The 23874-nt window shown below is 36.2% G+C and overlaps 2 protein-coding genes across 3 annotated transcripts in view; both read left to right on the forward strand.

Moving 5' to 3' along the window:
• Positions 1 to 3577, forward strand: part of LOC123549187 (uncharacterized) — a 34200-nt gene extending 30623 nt beyond the window's left edge. For both annotated transcript variants that reach the window (XM_045337063.2, XM_045337062.2), the window contains exons 10-14: positions 159 to 256; positions 727 to 876; positions 1369 to 1458; positions 1724 to 1898; positions 2172 to 3577. In XM_045337063.2, coding sequence (XP_045192998.2) covers positions 159 to 256; positions 727 to 876; positions 1369 to 1458; positions 1724 to 1898; positions 2172 to 2434 — 776 coding nt within the window. In that variant the 3' untranslated portion in view covers positions 2435 to 3577. The remainder of the gene's footprint in view (positions 1 to 158; positions 257 to 726; positions 877 to 1368; positions 1459 to 1723; positions 1899 to 2171) is intronic.
• A 4214-nt stretch (positions 3578 to 7791) lies between these two features.
• On the forward strand, positions 7792 to 21980 carry LOC123549188 (uncharacterized). The gene is made up of 10 exons (XM_045337064.2): positions 7792 to 8143; positions 9778 to 9882; positions 13735 to 13861; positions 14321 to 14450; positions 15149 to 15304; positions 15805 to 15856; positions 17337 to 17438; positions 17817 to 17940; positions 20105 to 20231; positions 21317 to 21980. The coding sequence occupies exons 1-10, from the start codon at positions 8098 to 8100 to the stop codon at positions 21506 to 21508; spliced, it is 1161 nt and encodes a 386-aa protein (XP_045192999.2). The 5' UTR covers positions 7792 to 8097; the 3' UTR covers positions 21509 to 21980.
• The last annotated feature ends 1894 nt before the right edge of the window (positions 21981 to 23874 follow it).

Raw genomic sequence — 23874 nt, forward strand, 5'->3', positions numbered from 1 at the left:
AATCGAGCCATGTTAGAATGTGCGATAAACAACGGTTGACGCGCTGACCGGTAAGAGAGCATTATGACGTCAATTATAACCATTGAATTTCTAATTAGAGAAAACCAAAGATAACTAATTACATTTGTTGTATTGTAACTCTTGCATTTTTATTTTAGTGTTGAGGTATCAGGCAAGTGACAACGCTTACTACAGCCACCCGGAATATTATCCAAACTCTGTCAGATGGGGACTTATCACACCAACTCTCAACAATGTATCTTTTGCTGCTGATATTAAATGTATATTTGAGAAAAAAGAAGCTTTTATATCCCGGATACTCATATGAATATTTCAAGCAGTATTCCTAAATGAGTTCCCTTACTTTGAGTGGCCGTCGTTGAGCCATTTTGTCATATAACTTGTCCCGAACATATTGCATAGTTATCGGCAAACTCTACACCCGATTCACACAATAATAAATCAAACATATCTAGTAGTTGAAGTGTCATTGGACGCGCTAGAAGTATGGTATTGTGCTCTCCTCAAAAAATTATTAGGTTGCCAAGTTTGTTTTCATGCATTTCATATTCTAACAAATATCTCCGATTTACTTACAAATGTATGTATATTTTTAAAAGATATTTCGTGGCATGTCACAGTAAAATCTACCAATGTAAAGCTTTGACGTTACTTACTCTAATTTTTAAACTGACAATCGTTGAATTTCAACCTTAACTTGTAAAGCTTACCATGTACCGCCCTTCCGTTCCACTTGCTACACAATGGCAGGACGCTGAAAAGAATTTCTGTAATACATCGACAATAGACACAACAACAAAATGTAATGATAATTTGTGTCTCTGCACTCATATGCTGGACATACCAAAAGGGGAGGTAATTATGTTTTCTTGGCCGATGTCGCAAAATACGCAAATTATAGCATGTCCGCACACATTTAGTGTATAATATCTATATTAACGACTAAAGGTTAGGGTTAGATTACCATGATTACAAAATATATACATTAAAGATACTTGTTATTCAAATTGCTTGAATCTGGTATATACCGGAGTCTGTATTTTTTCACAGGCGCGCCAGGTCTTTCTTACTCATAGTTTTTTTTCTGAATATACCTAGCATATGCCAAAAAGATAGGTAAATATTTTTCTTTAATAACCAGTTAGACATGCCCAGTAGATTTACTAATTATGATATAAGGCAAAGCCCTCAAAGCGAGCTCAAAGAAATCGGATTTAAATCTAAAAAATATATGCATCATTTATTTGTCACAAAGAAACTATTCACTACTCAAAAGATTTCGCGAGAACCAAACAAACCATATTACTAATAGTATACGCTTACATTTAATCTTGTTTTTGGTTTAAGGTTGTCGAGTTGTTTATGGTTGGTGCTGCTGGGGACCCTCATCAGATGCATCTCCATGGTTACACGTTCCGCGTCGTTGGGGAAGGATACGTAAGTTCTTTTGAACGTTTCTGCAAAGACTGAAAAATGTATAACTTTTAAATTTGTTATGTAAAGAGTTTTTGATACTGCATTATATTTCAGTTTCTATACTCGACAGATTTGATAATCTACTTTCTTTTAATCAAAATATTCCTTGTGTATCGTTTTCTAGTTGCGATATCGGCTGTGCAGGCTTTAAAAGACATTGCATGTATCCATTGTAGTTTTTTACTGATGTTAGATAAATATCCATTATGACAATTTATTTTTGTAGTTGGCCGACCCAACGAACAAAACTGACTTCCTGAAGCTTGATCTTGATGATATCAAGAAAAGAGATGCAATGGGGGAAATTCCACGTTCCTTAGTTAATCCTTGGTATAAAGACACTGTGACAGTGCAAGCAAGGGGAGGTTATGTTATCGTTCGTTTCAAGGCCGACAATCCTGGTATTTTTTTTTTATTTCGGTTTAGATACTGTTAAACAGCGATTAGAAGATGATTCAGTTAAATTCTGGAGTATTTTTAAACTTTCTAGATCGAAAATGATGCACATAATAAAGTCTCAATGTAATATTTAAAGTTAGTCTTATGCAAGAGGTGTACTTTCCATACAACAAACCGTAGATGAAGCGATAATGATATGTGTTACTATTTTTAGACGTTTCTCCTTGTCATTTATAATTTCTGACCCTATAATATCCTTAACATTTTTTATTTAGGTGTGTGGTTTTTCCACTGTCATAATGAGGGTCACTTGATGCAAGGTATGGCTATGGTTATGAAAGTTGGGGATCCAGAGGACTTTCCAAAGGCACCAAAATACCATCCTAAATGCGGCGGATATTCTTACTACAAAAACAAATATGAGGACAAATGTGAAGATGGGAATGGAAATGGCGAGACTTCCGGCTGCGCGCAAAACTTTGTTAACATGTTGCTTCTTACTGTGTTAGTTATAATCCAGAAATGTTGTGAATTTTAAATCAGTTGTATCTCTGCTAACATTTGAGAAGTATTTTTGGGCTGACGTCGCAAATATCATAAAAAATGGTATAGTTGGGAAAACAATCAAAAATCGGCAGTCAGCATCAGTTATAATAAGAACATTTTTGTGATTGAAACGATATGAACATTTGTATTTTATTGAATCTATAAATATTTTAAATTATTTTTATCAGAAGGCGAATTTCAATTTAACATAGGTTGTCTTTTAGGCTGTCCTATTTCAAAAATAATTCCTGGCATAGAGCATGGCGATTTTCGAATATTTCAATATTCTCTCAAACTCTCTGTCAGTAATGTAATTTTTTCTTTCTTTCCAAAGTTTACAGGTTATGTCATTGTTAATAGTACACTTAGAATGATGCTGGTCAATCCTCCAATTAACGCTACGACGTGCTATTGATATTGACTCGTTCTGACGACCCTTCCGCTAGCCAATCAGCCTTGCTTTCAAAATTTTGAAAGTGAAAGTAGAAGTTTAAAAAATCTATATTTAGCCTGGGTTTTTCATGTTTACAATTCTTATGACGACCACATCATGACTGCGCCCTCGTGTTTTGAGAGGTATCATATGTCACGGTACGGACTTGGTCACGTAAGGGGAGAATGTGTCAGGCAGCCGGTAAGCTCAGTCGGTAAAGCACTCGCCCTGTAAGCGAGGGGTAGGGGTCCCGGGTTCGAGCCCCAGACTGACTGTACATTTTGCTCACCCTGTGACATTCGACGCTATTTTGATGGTTCAGCCAAATGCTTGTTGAAACGAGTCGTCTGACTGGTTCAAATAAAAATAGATTTGCGAAAATAAAAATAGCAATATCGGAAATCCAAATATACAGAATTGGTTTTAATTTAAAGATATTTTAGCGCTGTTGGTTTTAACTTAAAAGATATTTTAGCAGTATTGATTTTAATCTATAGATACTTTAACACTACAATGTATTGTTTGAAATTGACGATATCTTTATTTTAATTCAAATGTACCTTTTAGCGTAATTGGTTTAGACTGAAACATATTGTTTCAATTTTTTTATTTAAAGATACGTTTTATTGCCTATGGTTTTAATTTGGTTTGTTGAAAGTAAGTAATGAAATTTCACGAATCAAATCTGCTGCATGACTTGAAAAATTATGTCCAATAAAAGGGCGATCTGTTAGTTATATTGTTACGTGTTTTGTTATGTTTTTTATTATGTGTTTTTGCTTTCTTAGATATGCCTTACTCACGTCTAATACTCAGAGATTTTCGCCGATTACAATTCATTTAATTAGGCTACATCAATATCACTACCACATGTTTGAACACTTGTCATTTTAAACCTTTTGACTTGAAACCCTTTGTCATTTTTGGTGCGTTTAACTGGGTCTATTCTAAATTATGCATGTGAAATACGGTACAATATAATGTCGAAAGAGTTAGAACGTAATCTTTGAAATTTTGTAAAAGACTTAAATGTAAAAATGTCTGCAATAAATGCAAGAATAAGCAAGTTTACATGGTGAATTGGGCAGATACCGTTTATATATTAGCAGGTACGTTAGAATAATTAAAAATGGTTGAAGTAATCAACTCAGATAATTGTATTATGAACATTATATCAAGACGCTTTAAAAGATTGTTACAGTTTGTAAAAAAAAAGAAATGGGCCATATAAAGTCAAATCATTGTTGCATAGCCACGGTTATGGTTACTTGTGGGAAGTAATAGAACAAAACTTGTTGATATGTTTAGACAAGACTGGCAAGAGAACCTTAACAGTTATAGGACACAATCGTTATATAAACATTTGAAGACGGATTTTATGTATGGAAGTTATTTAAGTTCAATGAACAGTAAATATTACAGAAGTTTATTAACGAGACCTGAAACATCAACACATAACTGGCAGATAATCGTAGAAGTAGAAACTTGTCCGTCTTCCAATTTGGACAGTAGGCTACCATTATCTGTTAAAGGGGTGCTTACCAAAAAGATACTGACTAAATAGCGAACAGTGCAGATCATGATCAGAATGCACGGATGTGCAGGCTGATCATGATCTACACTGGTCGCAAAGGCAGAATCAGTTGTGTTTAGCATGATAATGGTTAACTTCCATCTTCTTATCACCCCTTAACATCCTTGTTGCTCTCATCAGAACTTCAGTTCTTACAGATATGTCTTTAAAAATGCAACATCACAAGATACTTAAAGTGCCCTTCCTCAACCGTGTCCTCGGCCAACTTGGTTCCGTGTTCAAAACTCTCTTAGAATGTAATACAAGGGCACATATATATACTTTTCAAATATTATATACAGTATTAAAGGTGTGGTATGATTAAGCATAGTACCGAGGACGAACAAAAAGAATACTATAGCTGTTGACTATTTCATTGCATATAATTTAAAATACCTTCATAAAATATTATTCGTAGTAAAATTAACATATGTAATGCACAGAATAGTAATAGTGCTTAGTAAATCTATTTCTAAACTTGCAAACACAAAATGGTAGCTGATCGTTTCTTTATGTTAAGTTTCTTAAAGTCTATCTGCTAAGTTGTTTATCCTTTTTTCTATCTGTTATATAAATTTCACATACCAGATTTTTCCAAACCTCTTGGCAATGTAACAGGTTCTTATTACTCTTTACTTTGTACATGTTAAAACAAAGTGATATTCATCTTCTATGTCAGAAAATCTATTGTCACATATCAAATATAGTCTTTTTATAAGGGTAAGGGTTAAGCGTAGAATCTATAATGTCAAAAAAGTATAACATACTTTAACAGTTCATAATTGTCTTACATTCCTGTTGTACTTTAGCTTGTGCAATGAGTTGAATTCATTATGATACTGAACGTCCCGTTAATAACAATGGACGCTTGTTTTCGTTTTTTTTACTTAATGTCTGTGTCTTGGGGAAAGGTTAATTGCCGGTCGACAATATAAGCATAAATAATATACGATTGTTGTATCATTTCAAAATATATGTAACCTAGCTGATATACATTTTCGTCGTGTGTTGTTGGCTTAAATGAATATAATGTATTTACATGACCTTCAAGCGTTTTGAATAAGGTAGCATCGCACTCTAGTATTGAAATTCATAAATAAATCTTATTTAATTTCGCGTTCATTTATAATTCTAGTACTAACTTGTAAAACCACTTTCAGTTTGGAAATAACTTTTACCGTTATGGTTTTGTTATTGTATATTTTTGTACTCGTATAAATATGTAAAACTTATAACTGGCTGCTTAATTTTATATTCATTTCATTTATACTTATATTGTCTTCATTTATATTATTATTACTAATCGTATCTAACAATATGTTCTATTGACTGAAGTGTTTTCGTTTATATAAATGCGTACAATTTTCTCTTGTTGTTTTTGCTGCAGATGTGTCTATTAATGATATTCATATTTTACTCCTTTGTAAGATGATAACAATTCCATTAAACAGCATTCCACATTTTTGGTTATTTCTGTTTTCTATCACTCGTAACTTTAATAGAAATAGTAGGGGGTTGACTCGAATATTTAGGTTTAATATTAATTATCTTCAACTGCTACCTTTTCTATTACTTTTATCAGTGCCACACAGTGTAACCCAAAACTGTTTTGCTAAATATTACTATATGGCGACTGTAAAAAGTCTCCCATCTGTAATGGTGGTTGTATGTTTGCCTCTGCTTATATGTATTTCAAGCACATGCAGGCGCGTGTGAAGCCCAGGACCGCCCAATCTTCTGTAAGGCAGTTGGATAATTTCATCACACGGAAGATTTCTACGTCCCTTGCCAGCCTAGCGATGCCGTTCATTTAGATAAGATTTGAAAAGAAGCAGTGAATTTTACTTATATGATAGTAATTCAATTTTTCAATTAGAATTTCATGATCAACTAGATCAAACGCCCTTTTTTAAATCAAAAATGTAAGCCGCGGGTGTAAATAGCATAGGTATTATTGTTTCCAAGCGGGATAAAAAAAGTATTATAAATAAATTGAAATAAGCTAAGGTAATTTCCCTTGGAGAGCTATCCCGAATACTGAAAGTTTATTTAAACTTTCATCTTACATTTTCAACTTTGTAAATTATATGTTTTGCGCCCACTGTGACCGGTCATACATTCCTTAAAGCCCTGGATGACAGATTTAACATCGGCCGTTTCGTAGATAATGGACTTTTTTCTCTCGTCATTTTGTGAAAATAAAAGCATAGATGTTAGAAACGTTGAAAAATAGAAACCACCGATTTTCGCTTATTCACTTGGTACTAGCTGGTTTCCATTCGTAATGGCCCTGTTTTGTTTTCTGTTCCGTTCACAGGTTGACCCAAAAAATATCTCCTTATTTACTTTGAAGGCCATTTCACATTATATACTGAACCGACGCAGTTTTTGTTGTTGTTTTTGGTGGATTTTTGTCCGTGATTAAAGAAGTTCGCTCATTTCAAGTTGATTTTAAAACTTTATTTGAAATTATTTACTTTGTCAAACTTGTTTTTACCTAGAAAGACAGTAACGTTGCCGTTTTATTAATTTTACACACAGGTTGCCACTTACTCAAAAATGATTTTTTTGTTCCCGTATGCCGAGTCCAAACTTTATTTTACGTTTTCCGAATAAATGACGTAACGTTATTACTTCCAGTTTATCAAACATGCAGGATTACCTTAAAGTGTATTTTTGAAATGTGCGTGCGCAAAGTAGACTGATTTGCAGAAGCTGTCACAGAGCGGAAAAATCTGAAAAAGTGAACATTAGTTAAAGACCCATCACGACCTAGTGGCCTACTTTTTTCGCCTACAAAAACTTCATAAAAATCATTCATATAATACAGGTAATATACAGCTATATACTACAAGTTTCAATGCGGACAGTTTAGGCCTTTCATGAATAAATGTGTTTTAACAACAAACTTATTCAGTCAATCTCTTTTCAGCATAGTTTAAAGAATATAGATGAATAACTATCTTACATTGTAGATACAGAATGTAATTGAAATTTAATTGAATACACTGTTTTATGTACATATTGCTACATCAATTCAATACACTATTTTATGTACATGTATGTATTACTATATATCAATTCAATAAAATGTTAAAACATTAAACACATTGTCTTGGCCTTATACATGTCACTGTCAATTTGTACCTAGAAACTTGTTATTTCTCATTTTCTTCATGAAAAGCATGTATAATTACCATCATGGACATAGAAAAGAATACAGTTATTTTGTACGTGGTGCGTAGTGAAATCCCGCCCGCCCAGACTGTACCCGCACCCGCGTGATACATGTTAAAAATACTATCGCGTTGTACAGGTAATAAGCTTATAAACGCATAGCGTAGTAAAGGTGTGTGTGTATGTATACATGACAATAATAATGCTAATTTTAGAATTTTGAGGTTCATTTGAAACAAGTTATAACCCTGGGTTAATGTTTACCCAATTTGAATAGCTAAAACTTTTATGCATTTTGAATGCGCTTTCAACCACATGTAAACGTCGCGGTGAGGAAAGTAATAGATAAATATAGCGTAGCATCATCTACCAAATTATCGGCCAGCGTGTGGAGAAAGTTGACGTGTACTTTAGGATAGATTCTATATATCTGCAGAATTTTCTCGGACACTGTTCTGTTACAACGTAAAACATGCCAGGAAAAAGTAAAAATTTACTGAGGAATCCATGTGCGAAAGGTATGTTTTTTCTTCTTTCTCTTGAGTATGTAAATGTCTTATCATGTGCCAGATAGTGTCCGAATTACACATAGACTGTGAGAAAGTCTGGCGTAGCTAGTAAACAGATAATGAGATATTCCGCATTCCATACTGTACGGAATGTTGATTTTTGCATACACCGTGCATCAGCGTTTTTCCGCATGTCAGCACTTTATTTCATTTAAAAATATATACTATACATGTAGTTTATTCGAATGTGTACGCCATGTAGTGACCTGGCCATAACTTTATCGTTCAAATAAAATGTCAACAAGGGAACAATGTATGATCACTTTATATTGATTCAGTCCTGAAGAGGCAGTCCACCAGATCAATGGTATATGGTATTCTTATTTAGAAAAACGATATTTACATTTAATATTTATTTTGTGGAAATTCGTTCAGTTTAAATAATATACGCATATATTCGTGAACTAAATGCCTTAAATAGTTTTCCACGCTATCAAAATGATTTATTTGCCTTATTAGTAAACTACATGTATTTCCCATATGAACACTGATGAATACATCTAAACATGTGCGTGTGTTAACAGAACCAGAACAAATTTATTCTGGTACAAAAATTGATTGTGAATATATTTTAATACATAGGTTTTGTCCAATGATATCCAAAAATATGCTAGCTAGAATGCATAAACTTTAACTTATTTGAATGAGTTTCTTTCCTGCTATAATCGAGAAATTACTCGATATTTTGATTAAATTGCATCCTTTAGGAAAAAAAATCATTATGTAGGAAAATTCAGTTACATTGAAACTTGTTTAATATCCACACCATCCTTAAATTTCACAAGGTGAAAATTAAGTTGTAAATCAATGTCAAAGTTGACAGAGTACAATAAATTAAAGGCATGTAGGCCACACGTAAACGATTATATACCAACATTTATACTATATTCGTTTGGAATGAATATGTATTTTCATTTTGGTTTGTGTAATGAAACGTGTGTTTTATCCGTATATTCATCTATATTAACGGCCGTTGTCTTTACCTAAATCATCAAGGCGTACCAACTTCAAAAGTAAATATCTTTGCAGATAAAGCGAATTGAAGCTGTGGCTTCGAATAATTACAGAGAAATGATTGAATTTTATCATGGAATATTTCAAATATTTCATGTTTGCGAATAAAGATGAATATTTGCGGCCGATTCATCAAATGACTCATTTTGTCGAAAATTTGCACACTTTTCCCGCAATTTGTCGCTGAATAATACCCTGTTTACGCCATGATTTTGTCGGTAGAGTCTTGCTCAAACAGGGAATCAATCTGTATAATTATTACTGCCAAGATATTGCGGGAAAACGTAAAAGTCAGGCCAATACTCACTACTACCAAAATAGGTACATGTATATACTGAACTGTCGTCGGCAGATCAACGGCATTCGCTAGATCCGGTTGAACGGTGTGAGCAAGCTGATACAACAGGCTACTATATATAGGCTGCACGTGAACCAAAAATACAATAATTTTGTGAGAAAGTCCTTCTGTAGTGTCGAATCGACAATATTCACACCAGGGTAGAAGAAAGTGTCTTTTTGAAGAGCAACTATTTCGAATGTTTACAATAGCAGGTATCATTGTTTTGCAGAGGGTTTCGATTACTGGGAGGTTGTGTGTAGTGGGGGAGATGGTTTCAAGTGTGAGGAGGAACCGGCCGGATGTGACAAGATTTGCGACTGCACCAGTGTGAAAGGTTGGTACACTGCTCTTGATAAAATATTATAAACTTAATTAATGGGTTACCGGTCAATAGTCAAAACTATTGTCTGAAGGACCAAGGGCCATAAGTTTGACTACTGACTGGCACGATATTAAATAAGGGTTTTATTATATGACATCAGGAATTTATTTTCACTGTTGGATTTTTAAACATTTGGCTTACTATTCCAGTAAACATGTGTTGAATATCGACCGGTCAAATAACAAAACTATTGACCGGCGATTTATGTAAGGTGTCATGTTATAAATATGAATAGTATAATAACTAGTAAATACAAACTCTTTGTATCAAACGGAAAAGAAACTGAATGGGTTAAGGTGAAACAAAGAACGAAACTGCTCTTTCAGTTTTGAAAAAAGAGAGGCGGGTAAGAGCAAATTTCATGTTAGCAGGACTGAGTTTGTTTGAATCGTAAAGTATTTTGTGACTTGTTAAACATTTTAAAATCTTTACACTTTGCATGACCCTGTTCTTTTCGCTTTTGGTAACACAATCTTCAATTGAAGTTCAATTAAAACCGCTCAAAAGAATGTCTGAAATGGTGATTTAAGTCTCGTATTCCCTTTAAAATATAGAAAACTACTTTTTACGTTAAAGCTGTATGACAGGTAGCATTTGACACAGTTACCGCTTAAATTACTTTCGGGTCAGATAAATTGTGCTTTTTTCTACAATGACAGAAGTCTTTATTCAAAATGCAAGTTTTGGCAAAGCCACAGCAGCGCATGCGTAATTGTATGCCAGTATGAAATGTATATAAGATCTTGAACATTTGAATGATTAGTGCACTTACAGAACAATAAAATGTTTTTGTATCTTTATTTTCTTTCTTTCGAACTTCAGAAAAAAATCAGCTAAGTAGCAGAAAATAATTCACCAAATAAATATTTTCATGCTGTTTCACGTTATTTAGTAGATAAGAGAGATGTTTGCCTAGCGGTTGTTTTGACTTATCAGCAGAGGTTAAGAAGTGCACCAATTAACGGCTTTTAATCTCGTCTGGTGATACTTCTTTGATTAGGAAAATACATATAAGACTGATTGATCGTGGAATGCTGCCCTCTGACCCACTAGTCAGGCATAATCCCAATAATGCATGGTTTTGAATATGTATATGAGCCGCGCCATGAGAAAACCAACATAGTGGGTGTGCGACCAGCATGGATCCAGACCAGCCTGCGCATCCACGCAGTCTGGTCAGGCTCCATGCTGTTCGCTCTTAAAGCCTATTGGAATTGGAGAAACTGTTAGCGAACAGCATGGATCCTGACCAGACTTCGCGGATGCGCAGGCTGGTCTGGATCCATGCTGGTCGTACACCCACTATGTTGGTTTTCTCATGGCACGGCTCATATGTCGGTTCTGGCCACTATCTGTTAGGTGATCTTTTTTATTTTCCCACCATTACTATCTGTCAAAACATCAATATTCGTTGGAGTTCATTTTCGAGGTTTTGCCGGTGTTTTCCGCGAAGTACAATCCAAACGAGCACATAAAATTCCCTTTTATATTATCTTTACAGTTTAAAATTCACGATTTCACACCTCAAAACAACTGCACAGTTTGGACGAAGTAACGAAATGATTTATGCCCACGAAATTAAATGATGTCTGAATTAGACAGCATTGGGAGTTATTATGTCTCCCCCAGGAGACATATTGTTTTTGCCCTGTCCGTCCGTCTGGACGTCCTTACGTCCGTTTCATTTCGGAGCAATAACTGGAGAACCATTTGACCTAGAACCTTCAAACTTCATAGGGTTGTAGGGCTGCTGGAGTAGACGACCCATATTGTTTTTGGGGTCACTCCATCAAAGGTCAAGGTCACAGGGGCCTGAACATTGAAAACCATTTCCGATCAATAACTAGAGAACCACTTGACCCAGAATGTTGAAACTTCATAGGATGATTGGTCATGAAGAGTAGATGATCCCTATTGATATTGGGGTCACTCCGTAAAAGGTCAAGGTCACAGGGGCCTGAACATTGAAAACCATTTCCGATCAATAACTAGAGAACCACTTGACCCAGAATGTTGAAACTTCATAGGATGATTGGTCATGAAGAGCAGATGACCCATATTGATTTTGGGGTCACTCCTTCAAAGGTCAAGGTCACAGGGGCTTGAACATTGAAAACCATTTCTGATCAATAACTAGAGAACCACTTGACCCAGAATGTTGAAACTTCATAGGATGATTGTACATGCAAAGTAGATGACCGCTGTCTATTTTGGGGTCACTCCATTAAAGGTCAAGGTCACAGGGGCCTGAACATTGAAAACCATTTCCGGTCAGTAACTTGAGAACCACTTGACCCAGAATGTTGAAACTTAATAACATGATTGGTCATAAAGAGTAGATGACCCCTAATGATTTTGGGGTCAATCTGTGAAAGGTCAAGGTCACAGGGGCCCGGACATTGAAAACCATTTCCGGTCAGTAACTTGAGAACCACTTGACCCAGAATGATGAAACTTCGTAGGATGATTGGCCATGCAGAGTAGATGAACCCTAACGATTTTAGGGTCACTCTGTTAAAGGTCAAGGCCACAGGGGCCTGAACATGGAAAACCATTTCCAATCAATAACTTGAGAACCTCTCGACCCAGAATGTTGAAACTTCATAGGATGATTATTCATGCAGAGTAATTGACCCTTATTGTTTTTGGGGTCACTCCATTAAAGGTCAAGGTCACAGGGGCCTGAACATTGATAACCAGTTCCGATCAATAACTTGAGAACCACTTGATCCAGAATGTTGAAACTTCATAGGATGATTGAACATGCAGAGTAGATGACTCCTATTGATTTTGGGGTCAGTCTATTAAAGGTCAAGGTCACAGTGGCCTGTTCATGTAAAATGATTTTTTGGAAATAACTTGAGAACCACTTGACCTACAATGTTGAAACTTAATAGGATGATTGGACATGCAGAGTAGATGACCCCTATTTATTTTGAGGTCACTTGATCAAAGGTCAAGGTCACAGGAGCCTGAACAGTGACTTGAGAACCACTAGGCCACGAGTGTTGAAATTTAGCGGGATGACTGGACATGCCAAGTAGATGATCCCTATTGCAGCCAACCATCAGTGTCTCTGACTTTCGCTCCTGACCCCTATTGACTTCTTGCCTATAGGACTTTGCATTGGGGGAGACATGCGCTTTTTTACAAAAGCATTTTCTAGTTTCCCTTGCTATAAAACGAAAGGTCTGAACTGTTTCATGTCATGTTACATGTATATGGTTATACTGGCGATAGCAGAAACCAAGTACCATTCGGGCATATATCAGACACGGGCTGGTACCTTGGTAAAACCACCAACAAACGAGCCGGAAGGCTACCTAAACTGACAACCCCAAGCAGGACTTTAAAGTACAAAGATGAGAGCAAAAAACCTTGACTTCAGTCTAATATATACATGTATGCGCTGCACAGAAGCCGTACTACTTCTTGCCAAATTATGCGATCTGTTAGTTTATTAAGTTAATGAATGCAAGACTATAAACCGAGAGGTCGTCAGTTTGATGCTCGATTGAGAGTCGTGATTATTTGACAGAAGAATATATTTCTAAATGAATTCCACCTGTAATCCTATGCATGCAGGGAATTTATTTGATACTTGCGGAAAACACGGTGACATAAAACGCAATATATCTTAACTGACTGTTGTTATATAACGGAAGTAGGCCTATATTTAAATCAGACGTTCTTCAAAATATCCAAACAACAATATTTTTGAATCAAACTACTTCAAACAGGCTGAACAGAGAAAACGGCTGAGAAATGTTTTCATTCTTTTCAAAAATGTATCTTGTGTTTCAGAGAATCTCCCATGCTGGTCAACAAGTCACGAACCTTGTGAAAAGTTTCAGCTGGTGTATTTACCGGAGTTCGACATAAGCGAGGAAAGACTGGATGAGAAAAAGCCACCAATAAGGATAAGAGACTGGTAACAATTTGACATCTATAAATAGATCATGGCAGATTAAAGCGACTCGTTCAAACATTTTAGGCGGAACAATTTTTCTCTAAAAAACCCATACAATGCGGGAACTGTGAAAATGACAAGTGGTATAATTTATTGACATAATTTAATAAATGACCAAAACTATTGTGTGTGTACAACGGAGATAATGATGGAAAAAAATAACATTTTCCTGCTTTGTAACCAATATCTTACACTTGTTTTAACTCAGGTTACCAGTTTACAGTGTTATATATACATTCTACGCTAAACTTTGTGGAAATGAAAATTCCTCCAAACTGTGGGCGATCAGCTTTAAATTGTATAAAATCTTTATGATCCAGCGTTTAAGAACGTTTTGTTATATAAGAATTTTTCAGTGAACTGTTGACCAGAAAATACGCTCAAATTATAATTATAACCTCTTTCATAATGTTTGAATAGGTATGGTGCAAGAAATGATTGTGGTTGTCAATACACGATCAGCGTGCGACTGTTAGCAGACGACAAATCAACTGAACTAGACGCTTGGAAATTTGATGATACCAAAGAGGAAGGTTCTGGCTGGACAAAAGTAGGCGACGTTTATATATCTAAATCATACAGAACGGCTTAGAATCACTTGTAAATACAATTATATATCAATGATGCTGAATTAAATTTTGATGATTACAGACCCACGATACCGACATTTTTGTCTCATTTACATAACTTAAAATGTCGAAGTGTTAAGTCTAAATTTGAAGTCAACTTCTTCAAAATTACATTAGTTTTTAAAATATCATGGGTTTTGCAGTATTAGTTCTAGTGCTTTTCAGCAGATAATTTAGGTTTCTCCTATATCTTGTAGCTTTTGCAAATCTTCATTCACTTCACCAACAATTTCAGCTGCTCTATTTACGGGAGACTCGCAATTTAAGCAAAACATTACTTATTTAGCCGGTCATCAATCAGTCCAGCAGCTCGGGGTTTTAATTCCTGTCAGGGCACTTGGAATTTTGAGTGTTCTATCGAAATAATGAGAATGCTGGTTCTCCCACGGAAAAAAAGATTCGCATGTATCGTTGCTATACCCCGAGCACGTTCATTAGCAATGGTTTTGCAAAGGACGTGGGAAGTGTATCGGAACCTGTCTCTCCAACGTACCTGCACGTGTCGCACAGCTGCTGTTAAGACCCAAACGCCTCCAGTCATTATCGTTTACGACTGTTACGGAGTAAGAAGAAAAAAAAACAGAAAAGTAAAATGCAATCTACATTGACTCATTTTCAGGTGAAGCACGTGTTTAAAGACTATCCACCAGGTGTCCGTTACGTAGAGTTTAAACATGGCGGGCAGGATACAAAAAACTGGGCTGGACATTTTGGTGCCAAAATGACGAATTCTGGAGTTTTTGTCGGCAAGAAAAGGAGCAACAGAAAGAAAAGGGTGAGTCTGAGTTTCTGTTTCTTCAGGCGCTCTAAAGAACAGTGTTTTTAATTTGTGAATGAAATTGTACTATCTACATAAATATGGATAATTGCCATACATAAATCTTCTGACCTCAGAACTTTCGTACATCGGTGACTGTATGGAGCAAGTTATAACTCTTTCCATTCAACATTGAGAAAACTGATGTAATTTGTTTTTTTTTTAATTCAGCGATTTTTTTCCAATACCCTTTTTTATATCTAAACTCGCTATGTATATGAAACGTGCATTGTTCATTACATACTTTTGCGCAAACATACGAATCGAAAAGAAAAACAAATTATCAAAAACACAACTTAAGGTATGCAAATTAATGTTTTTTCTATGTTTTAGTAATTTATTTTTGATGTGGCATGAAACCTGTTAAAGTAGTTAAGGTAACTCATAAAGTTTATTACATTCGCTAAAACCGCAAGTTAAAGTATTTCATTTCAGTGCATATTTACCTTACCTTGCAGACTGTGAGGGAAAAACTAGGCAAGAATTTGCTGAAGAATCCATGTGCCGAATGTAAGATATTTTTCTTATTGAAAAACGGTTAAAGGCGGTTAACTTGAAAATTCTTATTATTTAGTTAGTTTTTAGGACGTACTATGGAAGAGAACCAGTGCCAGGTGCTTGTTCTTCAATAACTCAGAATTTCGACTCTAATAACGCGAAATTTCAAGTGACTTTCAACGTATCAAATTTGAAATTCGATCCTTCTCTGCAACATATGAAGGTCTATTCGTCTGTCAAAGGCCAACAAATGTAAATGAGAGCTACTTCTCCTAAACAAACGAGTTCGAAAGTCGTTTTATTGACTTGAACATTATACTTCCAAAAATCTGAGCATGACTTACCCAGATTTCAAACTGTAGACAGTATATTTACCTATATGTTCATGTGTAGTTCATGTGTGTAGTCTGGGTGTATGTTCCGGTTGTTATGAGGCTACAAACAAGTCAAAAACCGTCTGGTATTGTCAAAATGGTGAAGAAATCTACCCGGTCGTTTTTGACTTGCTCTCAAACTCTAGAGCTGTTCCATTTTCAAATGGTAGCCAAGATCTTTAACAACACGTTCGTGTAGGGTATGTGAATATTTCCTCGTCATATGACGCGAACTGTGTCGAAACCAATCCCGACTAAAGCATATTTAACAAGTAATATTTTTAAGAGCGAACACTCCCCAGTCATCTTATACGACTCTCTGGGTCTACAGAAGCTACCCGATCTAGGTCTGTACCTATACACAAACGTCGGCAAAGGACAGCCTGTATCTGGAATTTTTGAGTTAATAAGTAACACCCCAGCACCTAGCACTAATTCACGGTCGTAATAAACAATACTTCTTCAAGTTTTTTGGTCATTTTATAAGTGTTACTCCCCGACTTGGAGTTATACGGTGAGGTGGTTTCAGTTCGACTAAAAGGCTGTTCGGTTAAAGCATAGGGATAATAAGCCAGTCACACCGTTTGGCTTTACCGTCAACCGCGTATTGTCAACACACAGCGTGACAAATTGTAAATTAACGCAAATATTAAACAATTATTGACTCTTGAGCCATTGGATATGATGCGATATTCACCGTAAGAGGGCAATATTGACCTCGGCTATCATTGGATATGATGTGATATTCACCGGAAGAGGTCAATATTGCCCTCTTCCGGTGAATATCACATCATATCCAATGGCTCAAGAGTCAATAACTGTTTTATTATATGGGTTCAGGTTTATGAACAAGTAACAAGTATTTGTTTCAACATACTTAACGTAAATAACTTCCATTCTATTCTTAGAATGTCATGTTTAATGGGGAAACCCACTAACCATTAAACATGAAATTTATTTTGAAAAACGATGAGCGGTTTCAGCCAAACAAATTGATGTTATTTTTAGAACATATAATAATAAAACATAGTGATACACTTATTACGAAATATTGAAGAAACATGTTTGGAACTCTTCAAAAAGTTTTTTATTCCTATGCTGAAATTTTAATATTACAGCCAACTTGGAGTGTTGGACTATTGTCAGTGATGGTGGTTGGGCCTGTGAGGAGGAGCCAGCCGGGTGTAAGCCAATCAAAGAAGCCAACGAAGAGGCTGAAGGTATATATTAACTTTTGAGTCTAATCTTACGAGTTTATTAACTTGCGTACGCTGCTACTGCATATCATTTTTGTTTAAAATAACGATTAAAATCTGAAACTTAATTATTAATTTAGCACAGAAATTTTCACGCAGATATATGCGTTCTTCAGCTACAGAAATAATACTTTTATTTACATTTTGTTTATGGCAAATTGAATGTTTTCCGTTTTAAGTATTGATTAATACGGGTGCTGGACCATTATATAGCAAACCAACTCCTCTACGTATTCCTGGCCCATTGCTCAAATGCTTTGGTCATAATGATAAAGTCGGGGAAATATTTCTCCCAAATTTCAGTGTCCCAGAGATACATCACTTCATGTTTTCATTTTGTAGGTGAATCCTGTTGGTCAACATCTTACCAGGACTGTGAAAAGAAGCAGGTCATTGACCTCGGTTATGAAGGGTTCGATCCTGACTACATGGATGAAACTAGACCGGAGATCAGATTTAGCGAATGGTAACTACTTTAGATCATATAGAAATTTATATAGCAGTAATTCGGTCAAAAATATTCATACGTATTGTAGTCCAAAAGAGTCCCTAATAAATAGATCCTGTTTTTAGCCTACCATCATCAGATGGTGGGCTGTTCAAATCACTCTGCGTCCGTGGTCCGTCGTCCTTCCGTCCGTCCGTCCGTCAGTCCGTCCGTCCTTCCGTCCGTTAACAATTTCTCGTTATCGCATCTCCTCAGAAACTACCTGGGGGATTTTGACCAAACTTTGTCAGAATGATGTATTGGTACCCTAGTTGTGTCCCCCTGAAAATCAGACTGGTTCAACAATTTTTTTAGTAAGTCATGGCCCTTTGTTTATTTCTATAATTTACATAGATTTATATAGGGAAAAACTTTGAAAATCTTCTTTTCCAAAACCACAGATCCTAGGGATTTGATATTTGGTATGAAGCATCATCTAGTGGTCCTCTACCAAGATGATTCAAAATAATTCCTTGGGGTCTAATATGGCCCCGCCCCGGGGGTCACATGGTTTATATAGACTTATATAGGGAAAAACTTTGAAAAACCTCTTGTTCAAAACCACAGGGCCTAGGGCTTTGATATTTTGTATATGACATCATCTAGTGGTCTTCTACTAAGATTGTTCAAATTATCCCCCTAGGGTCAAATATGGCTCCGCCCCGGGGGTCACATGGTTTACATAGACTTACATAGGGAAAAACGTTGAAAATCTTCTTGTCCAAACCACAAAGCCTAGGGCTTTGGCATTTGTAATGTAGCATCATCTAGTGGTTCTCTACCAAGTTTGTTCAAATTATCCCCCTAGGGTCAAATATGGCCCCGCCCTGGGGGGTCACATGGTTCATATAGACCTACTTTCACATTTCTGTAGCTACAGCCTTCAAATTTGGACCACTTGCATAGTTTTGTGCACTGAAAAAACTTTGACCTTGACTTTGACCTAGTGACCTACTTTCACATTTTTGAAGGTACAGGCTTCAAATTTTGACCACATGCATAGTTTTGTGTTCTGAATTGGAATTTGACCTTGATTTTGACCTACTGACCTACTTTCACATTTCTCAAGCTACAGCCTTCAAATTTGGACCACATGCATAGTTTTGTGTACCGAAACAAACTTTGACCTTTACATTGACCTAGTGACCTACTTTTACATTTTTGAAGGTACAGGCTTCAAATTTGGAACACATGCATAGTTCTGTGTTCCGAAATAAAATTTGACCTTGATTTTGACCTAGTGACCTACTTTCACATTTCTCGAGCTACAGCCTTCAAATTTGGACCACATGCATAGTTTTGTGTACCGAAATGAACTTTGACCTTAAGATTGACCTAGTGACCTACTTTCACATTTCTGTAGCTACAGGCTTCAAATTTAGACCACATGCATAGGATTGTGTACCGAAACAAACTTTGACCTTGACATTGACCTAGTGACCTACTTCCACATTTTTGAAGGTACAGGCTTTAAATTTGGACCACATGCATAAATTTGTGTTCTGAAGTGTAATTTGACCTTGATTTTGACCTAGTGACCTACTTTCACATTTCGTCCTTGAAATTGATCTAGTGACCTACTTTCACATTTCTCAAGCTACAGCTTTCGAATTTGGACCACATGCAAAGTGTTGTGTACGGAAATGAAATTTGACCTTGAGCTAGTCAGTAAGTCTTGAAATTTGGAACACTCAAAAATGGCACATTGGTGGGCGCCAAGATCACTCTGTGATCTCTTGTTTTTATTTAGCGCATTTACAAGTAAACCGGGAACCATATAGGCATTAATTCATTCATGGAATGTATTTCACATTAAATAAAGCACTGGAAAATAGGGCTATGTCGGAATGAAAATCTAGCCTGAAACTGTACCGAAATGGATCTGCAGTCACTGAATTTTATATGAAACAAAGAACAGTTTCTTTTATTGGTGTATAACATATAAATGCCTAATAGATTATGAATATATCTTTTAGCCTGATTCCCTGTTTAACATCTACAGTATCACATTTAAGTGTGTCAAGAAACTTTCACGTTAAGTTTACTGAAGCACCAAACGATCGAGAGGTTGAGTGGAAGTGTACGAGCTTTATGAAATTGGAATAGATGAAAATCTTCTTTTTATATATGTATAATATGACAGGTTTGGATCCCGAAGCGATGCAGGTTGTGTATACTTTTTAACAGTTCGTCTGCTTAATTCCGACATGGAAACTGTGGACGAAAAAGTGATCAAGGAGACAAAAGAAGCCGAGGGAGACTGGTATAAGGTGGGTACATGTTTATTGTCATGATGCCTTGAAGTCATTTTAGCTCGACTATTCGAAGAATAGGGGAGCTATCCTACTCGCCCAGGCGTCGGCGTGAGCGTTAGCGTTAGCGTGAGCGTCACACAAATGTTAAAGTTTGCGTACCATTCCAAATATTTCAAAGTCCATTGAGATATTGCTTTGATATTTTGCATACTTTTTACCATCATGACCCCAGTCTGTAAAAAGGAGGAGGCAACTCTATCAAGCATTTTGACTGAATTATGGCCCCTTTTCGACTTAGAATATGCTTATTGTAATGTTAAAATCTGCGTACCACCCCAAATATTTTCAAAGTCCATTGAGATATTGCTTTGATATTTCATATTCTTGTTTAGCATCATGGCCCCATTCTGTAAAAAGGAGGAGGCAACTCTATCAAGCATTTTGACTGACTTATGACCCTTTTTCGACTTAGAATATGCTTATTGTAATGTTAAAGTTTTACTCATAGCTTATATTATACTATCAAGCACTGAGAATAGTCGAGCGCGCTGTCAACTGACAGCTCTTGTTTGTCATTTGCTGACACACACGTGCCCCTTACTGCTGTGAGTTCGAAACCTCGCTTGGAATGTAAACTTTTCATATGAGCAAGCCATCCGGCTGACTTACGGAAAGTCGATGATTCTATTCACGTGAAACTGGAAAGTCGCCCTATGAGCAGAAAATGTTTCGATGTGACGTTTAACTCAACAGAAAGAAAACAAAAAAAGGGGCCGCATCCAAACATTGTTGTGTGTGCTTTAAAAAAAATTCTTATGTTTTCAGACAAAGGCAATTTGGCGATACTGCACTGATTCTTAATTCGATTGCATTGTTTTCCTACGTACACGCGGCCACGGAACAACGCCATATATCTTCGAACATTGTATATTAAGTCTTGTAGCCGATGCGATCACTGGACTTTCTTTAGCAGAAACATTTATGCAGTCGTACTATTTGCTGACAAGGTGATGGTCACTTGTTAAATATGAGCCATTGTAACCATTCCATCTGATAGCCAGGTTAGTGTACGTCTGCTTTAATTCTCATTTTATATTCAGGTCGAAGACAGTTTTGGAGGCTATGGACCTGGTGTGCGCTTTATTGAGTATTCACATGGCGGTCATGACACGTGCGGTTGGGCGGGAAATTATGGCGCCAAAATCACTTGCTCGTTTGTAGCAGTCGTTGCAGAGGCAGAAACCTCGTCTTCGTCTTCATCTTCGTCTTCTTCTTCGTCAGATGAAAACTGATGTTAATTATTCATGTGTTGTACTGAAATTGGTTTTATTCTTGATTTACTCATTTATTTAGTGGCATTAAACAATGTAGTATTTAGGTAATTCAGATGAAATTTTGTACAAATCTTACTATGAAATTACAGACTTTGCGCTATGTAAAGCGCCTTTGAACAAGTTTACGATGAAAAAGGCGCTGCATAAATCTGGAATTATATATAAATCTGGAATAATATATAAATCTGGCATTATATTTACACATACATTTTCTTAGTTCTTATGGATGTTACGTTGAAATTTGATGTAAAGCGGCTAGAAGAATGATTAATACTTTCTGTGTTACTTTAGAAAGTATTGCTATGTTTATATGATATTAATTGAAATTTCAGTATTTGTATATATACTAGAGTCTTTACTTAGTTCTGCTTTTGTACAAAGAGGTAATAAAAAGTTCTTTGCGTAAAAATAAAGATACATTTTGCATAAAGTGCAGTGATACATTGCATGCCTTCCAATTTATCCAACATACAGTGCAGCTTGAAAGCTTACTTCGAGACCTTTGCGTGAACATTTCTGCAAAAATATCAACCGCAACATTTTTACCAGAAAAAGCAAAATCCTGCCTTGTATAGTTTGTTTGTTTGTTTTTATTTTGGTTTAACGCCGTTTTTCGACAGTATTTCAGTTATGTAACGGCGGGTAGTTAACCCCGCCAGTGTTCCTGGACTCTGTAAGAGTACAAACCTGTTTTCCGAAAGTATCTACCAACTTCCCCACTCGAAACAGGCGGAGGACAATGTCCTTTATTGAATCGTCACGGAGAACATACACCTTGCCTGGAGATCATTACTCCGCGATCCATAGATCTTGCGCTCTCCCTTTTGATCTAAACGGGCGGGCTACTTGTATTGTAATACACCATTTTAACGGTCAACTTGATGCAACTGTAATACATCGTTTTAACTGTCAACTTGATGTCGTCATGTTAATGGTTAGAGACCACCAATTGTCTTCCCATAGACTTCAATTACAACATTATTGCGTGTACGGCCTTCCATAAATCGAAAAATGTACATCTAATCACGTATTTCAAGAACTATCTTAGTGCCACCAAAATATCGGACGAAAATCATATGAAAGTGATACTTTATTTAAGTAATGTTTGTGGGAATGAGATGATCCCCTGTTTACATCGTTGGCATGGTGGGAGAAATTCATTTGATAAAAGTCATTTTAATATATATAAAATGTAGCAAATTTTGTCATAAAGCATTATGAAATACAGTAAAAATTTCAATTTTTAAACAAACAGTCACTTCTTGGGTTTGTTATCACGACTGACCAATCAGAACAGACATTACCTTATCCCCAGGTATACACGTACCGCATTCCCAATAAGTTCCCTGTAATTTTTTGAATTGTTGTCTCGGGCCTGATACATGTACTAAACTATGTAAAATTGAATGATTATTAAATAATATATCGCACAATAAAAACGCTGCTTCAGAAAGCGAAACTCGCAGTTTTTGGTCCATTAGTTATTCAAAGCGTCGTTGCATTTATCCAACTTGTGCGCGTTTAGTTCAATTAGAAACGGTACGTAGCAGTAAGGACCTCTTCTAAAGATGTTGATGGTATAATAGGACGAACCTCTGCACATGTAATCGTTCATGGAATGACATCAAAGTGAAACAGGCAGAAATAGTGTAATTTTCATTCTCTGGAACAGGGTTTGTTTTTATACCCCTACATTTATGTTGGGGCATATAGCATTGTTACTGCTACTTTACTCACGTCCGTCCCTAAATCGTGTGTGTCAAACTCCTACCACACTATTAGCCTGATTTACTTAAGTACAACTTAGTTCATTTAGAAAACCGAAACGGACATTCAAGAAATCGGACACACCATAATGCCTTGCAACTGTACTCACCGTACACTGCGTTGGAATCATTTTTGGTCGATAATTTTATATGCCTGCAATGAAAATTCACCGATTACGAAGAAATAGCTATTGCTTGACAATTTCAAACTTACAATTTGATGCAAACGTGCTCAGGGGTCACTTTGTACAAAATTTTACCATTTTTGATGGAAATTCTACAACAACGGTGGTCCCTTGTCTAACTGTACAGAAGTTGTTACATTATAACAAAATATTGCACTGAACAAGCGTGTGTGGCTGAAAGAGTACACATGTGGGCTCCTGTCTCACTGGTTGTTTTCAGTCAAACGTGATAAAATATGGGAAGACTCCGAAAACTTACCGAGGTCAGTCAACCGGCCATATTTATCCACCGCCTCTACCGCCGCGGCGTTGGAACCATCGCTTCTGCGAAAGCTAAGACCAGTGTGAGGATAGAGACCACCAATTTTCGTAT

Source organism: Mercenaria mercenaria, chromosome 6, assembly GCF_021730395.1.
Source record: "Mercenaria mercenaria strain notata chromosome 6, MADL_Memer_1, whole genome shotgun sequence".
Classification (NCBI taxonomy): domain Eukaryota; kingdom Metazoa; phylum Mollusca; class Bivalvia; order Venerida; family Veneridae; genus Mercenaria; species Mercenaria mercenaria.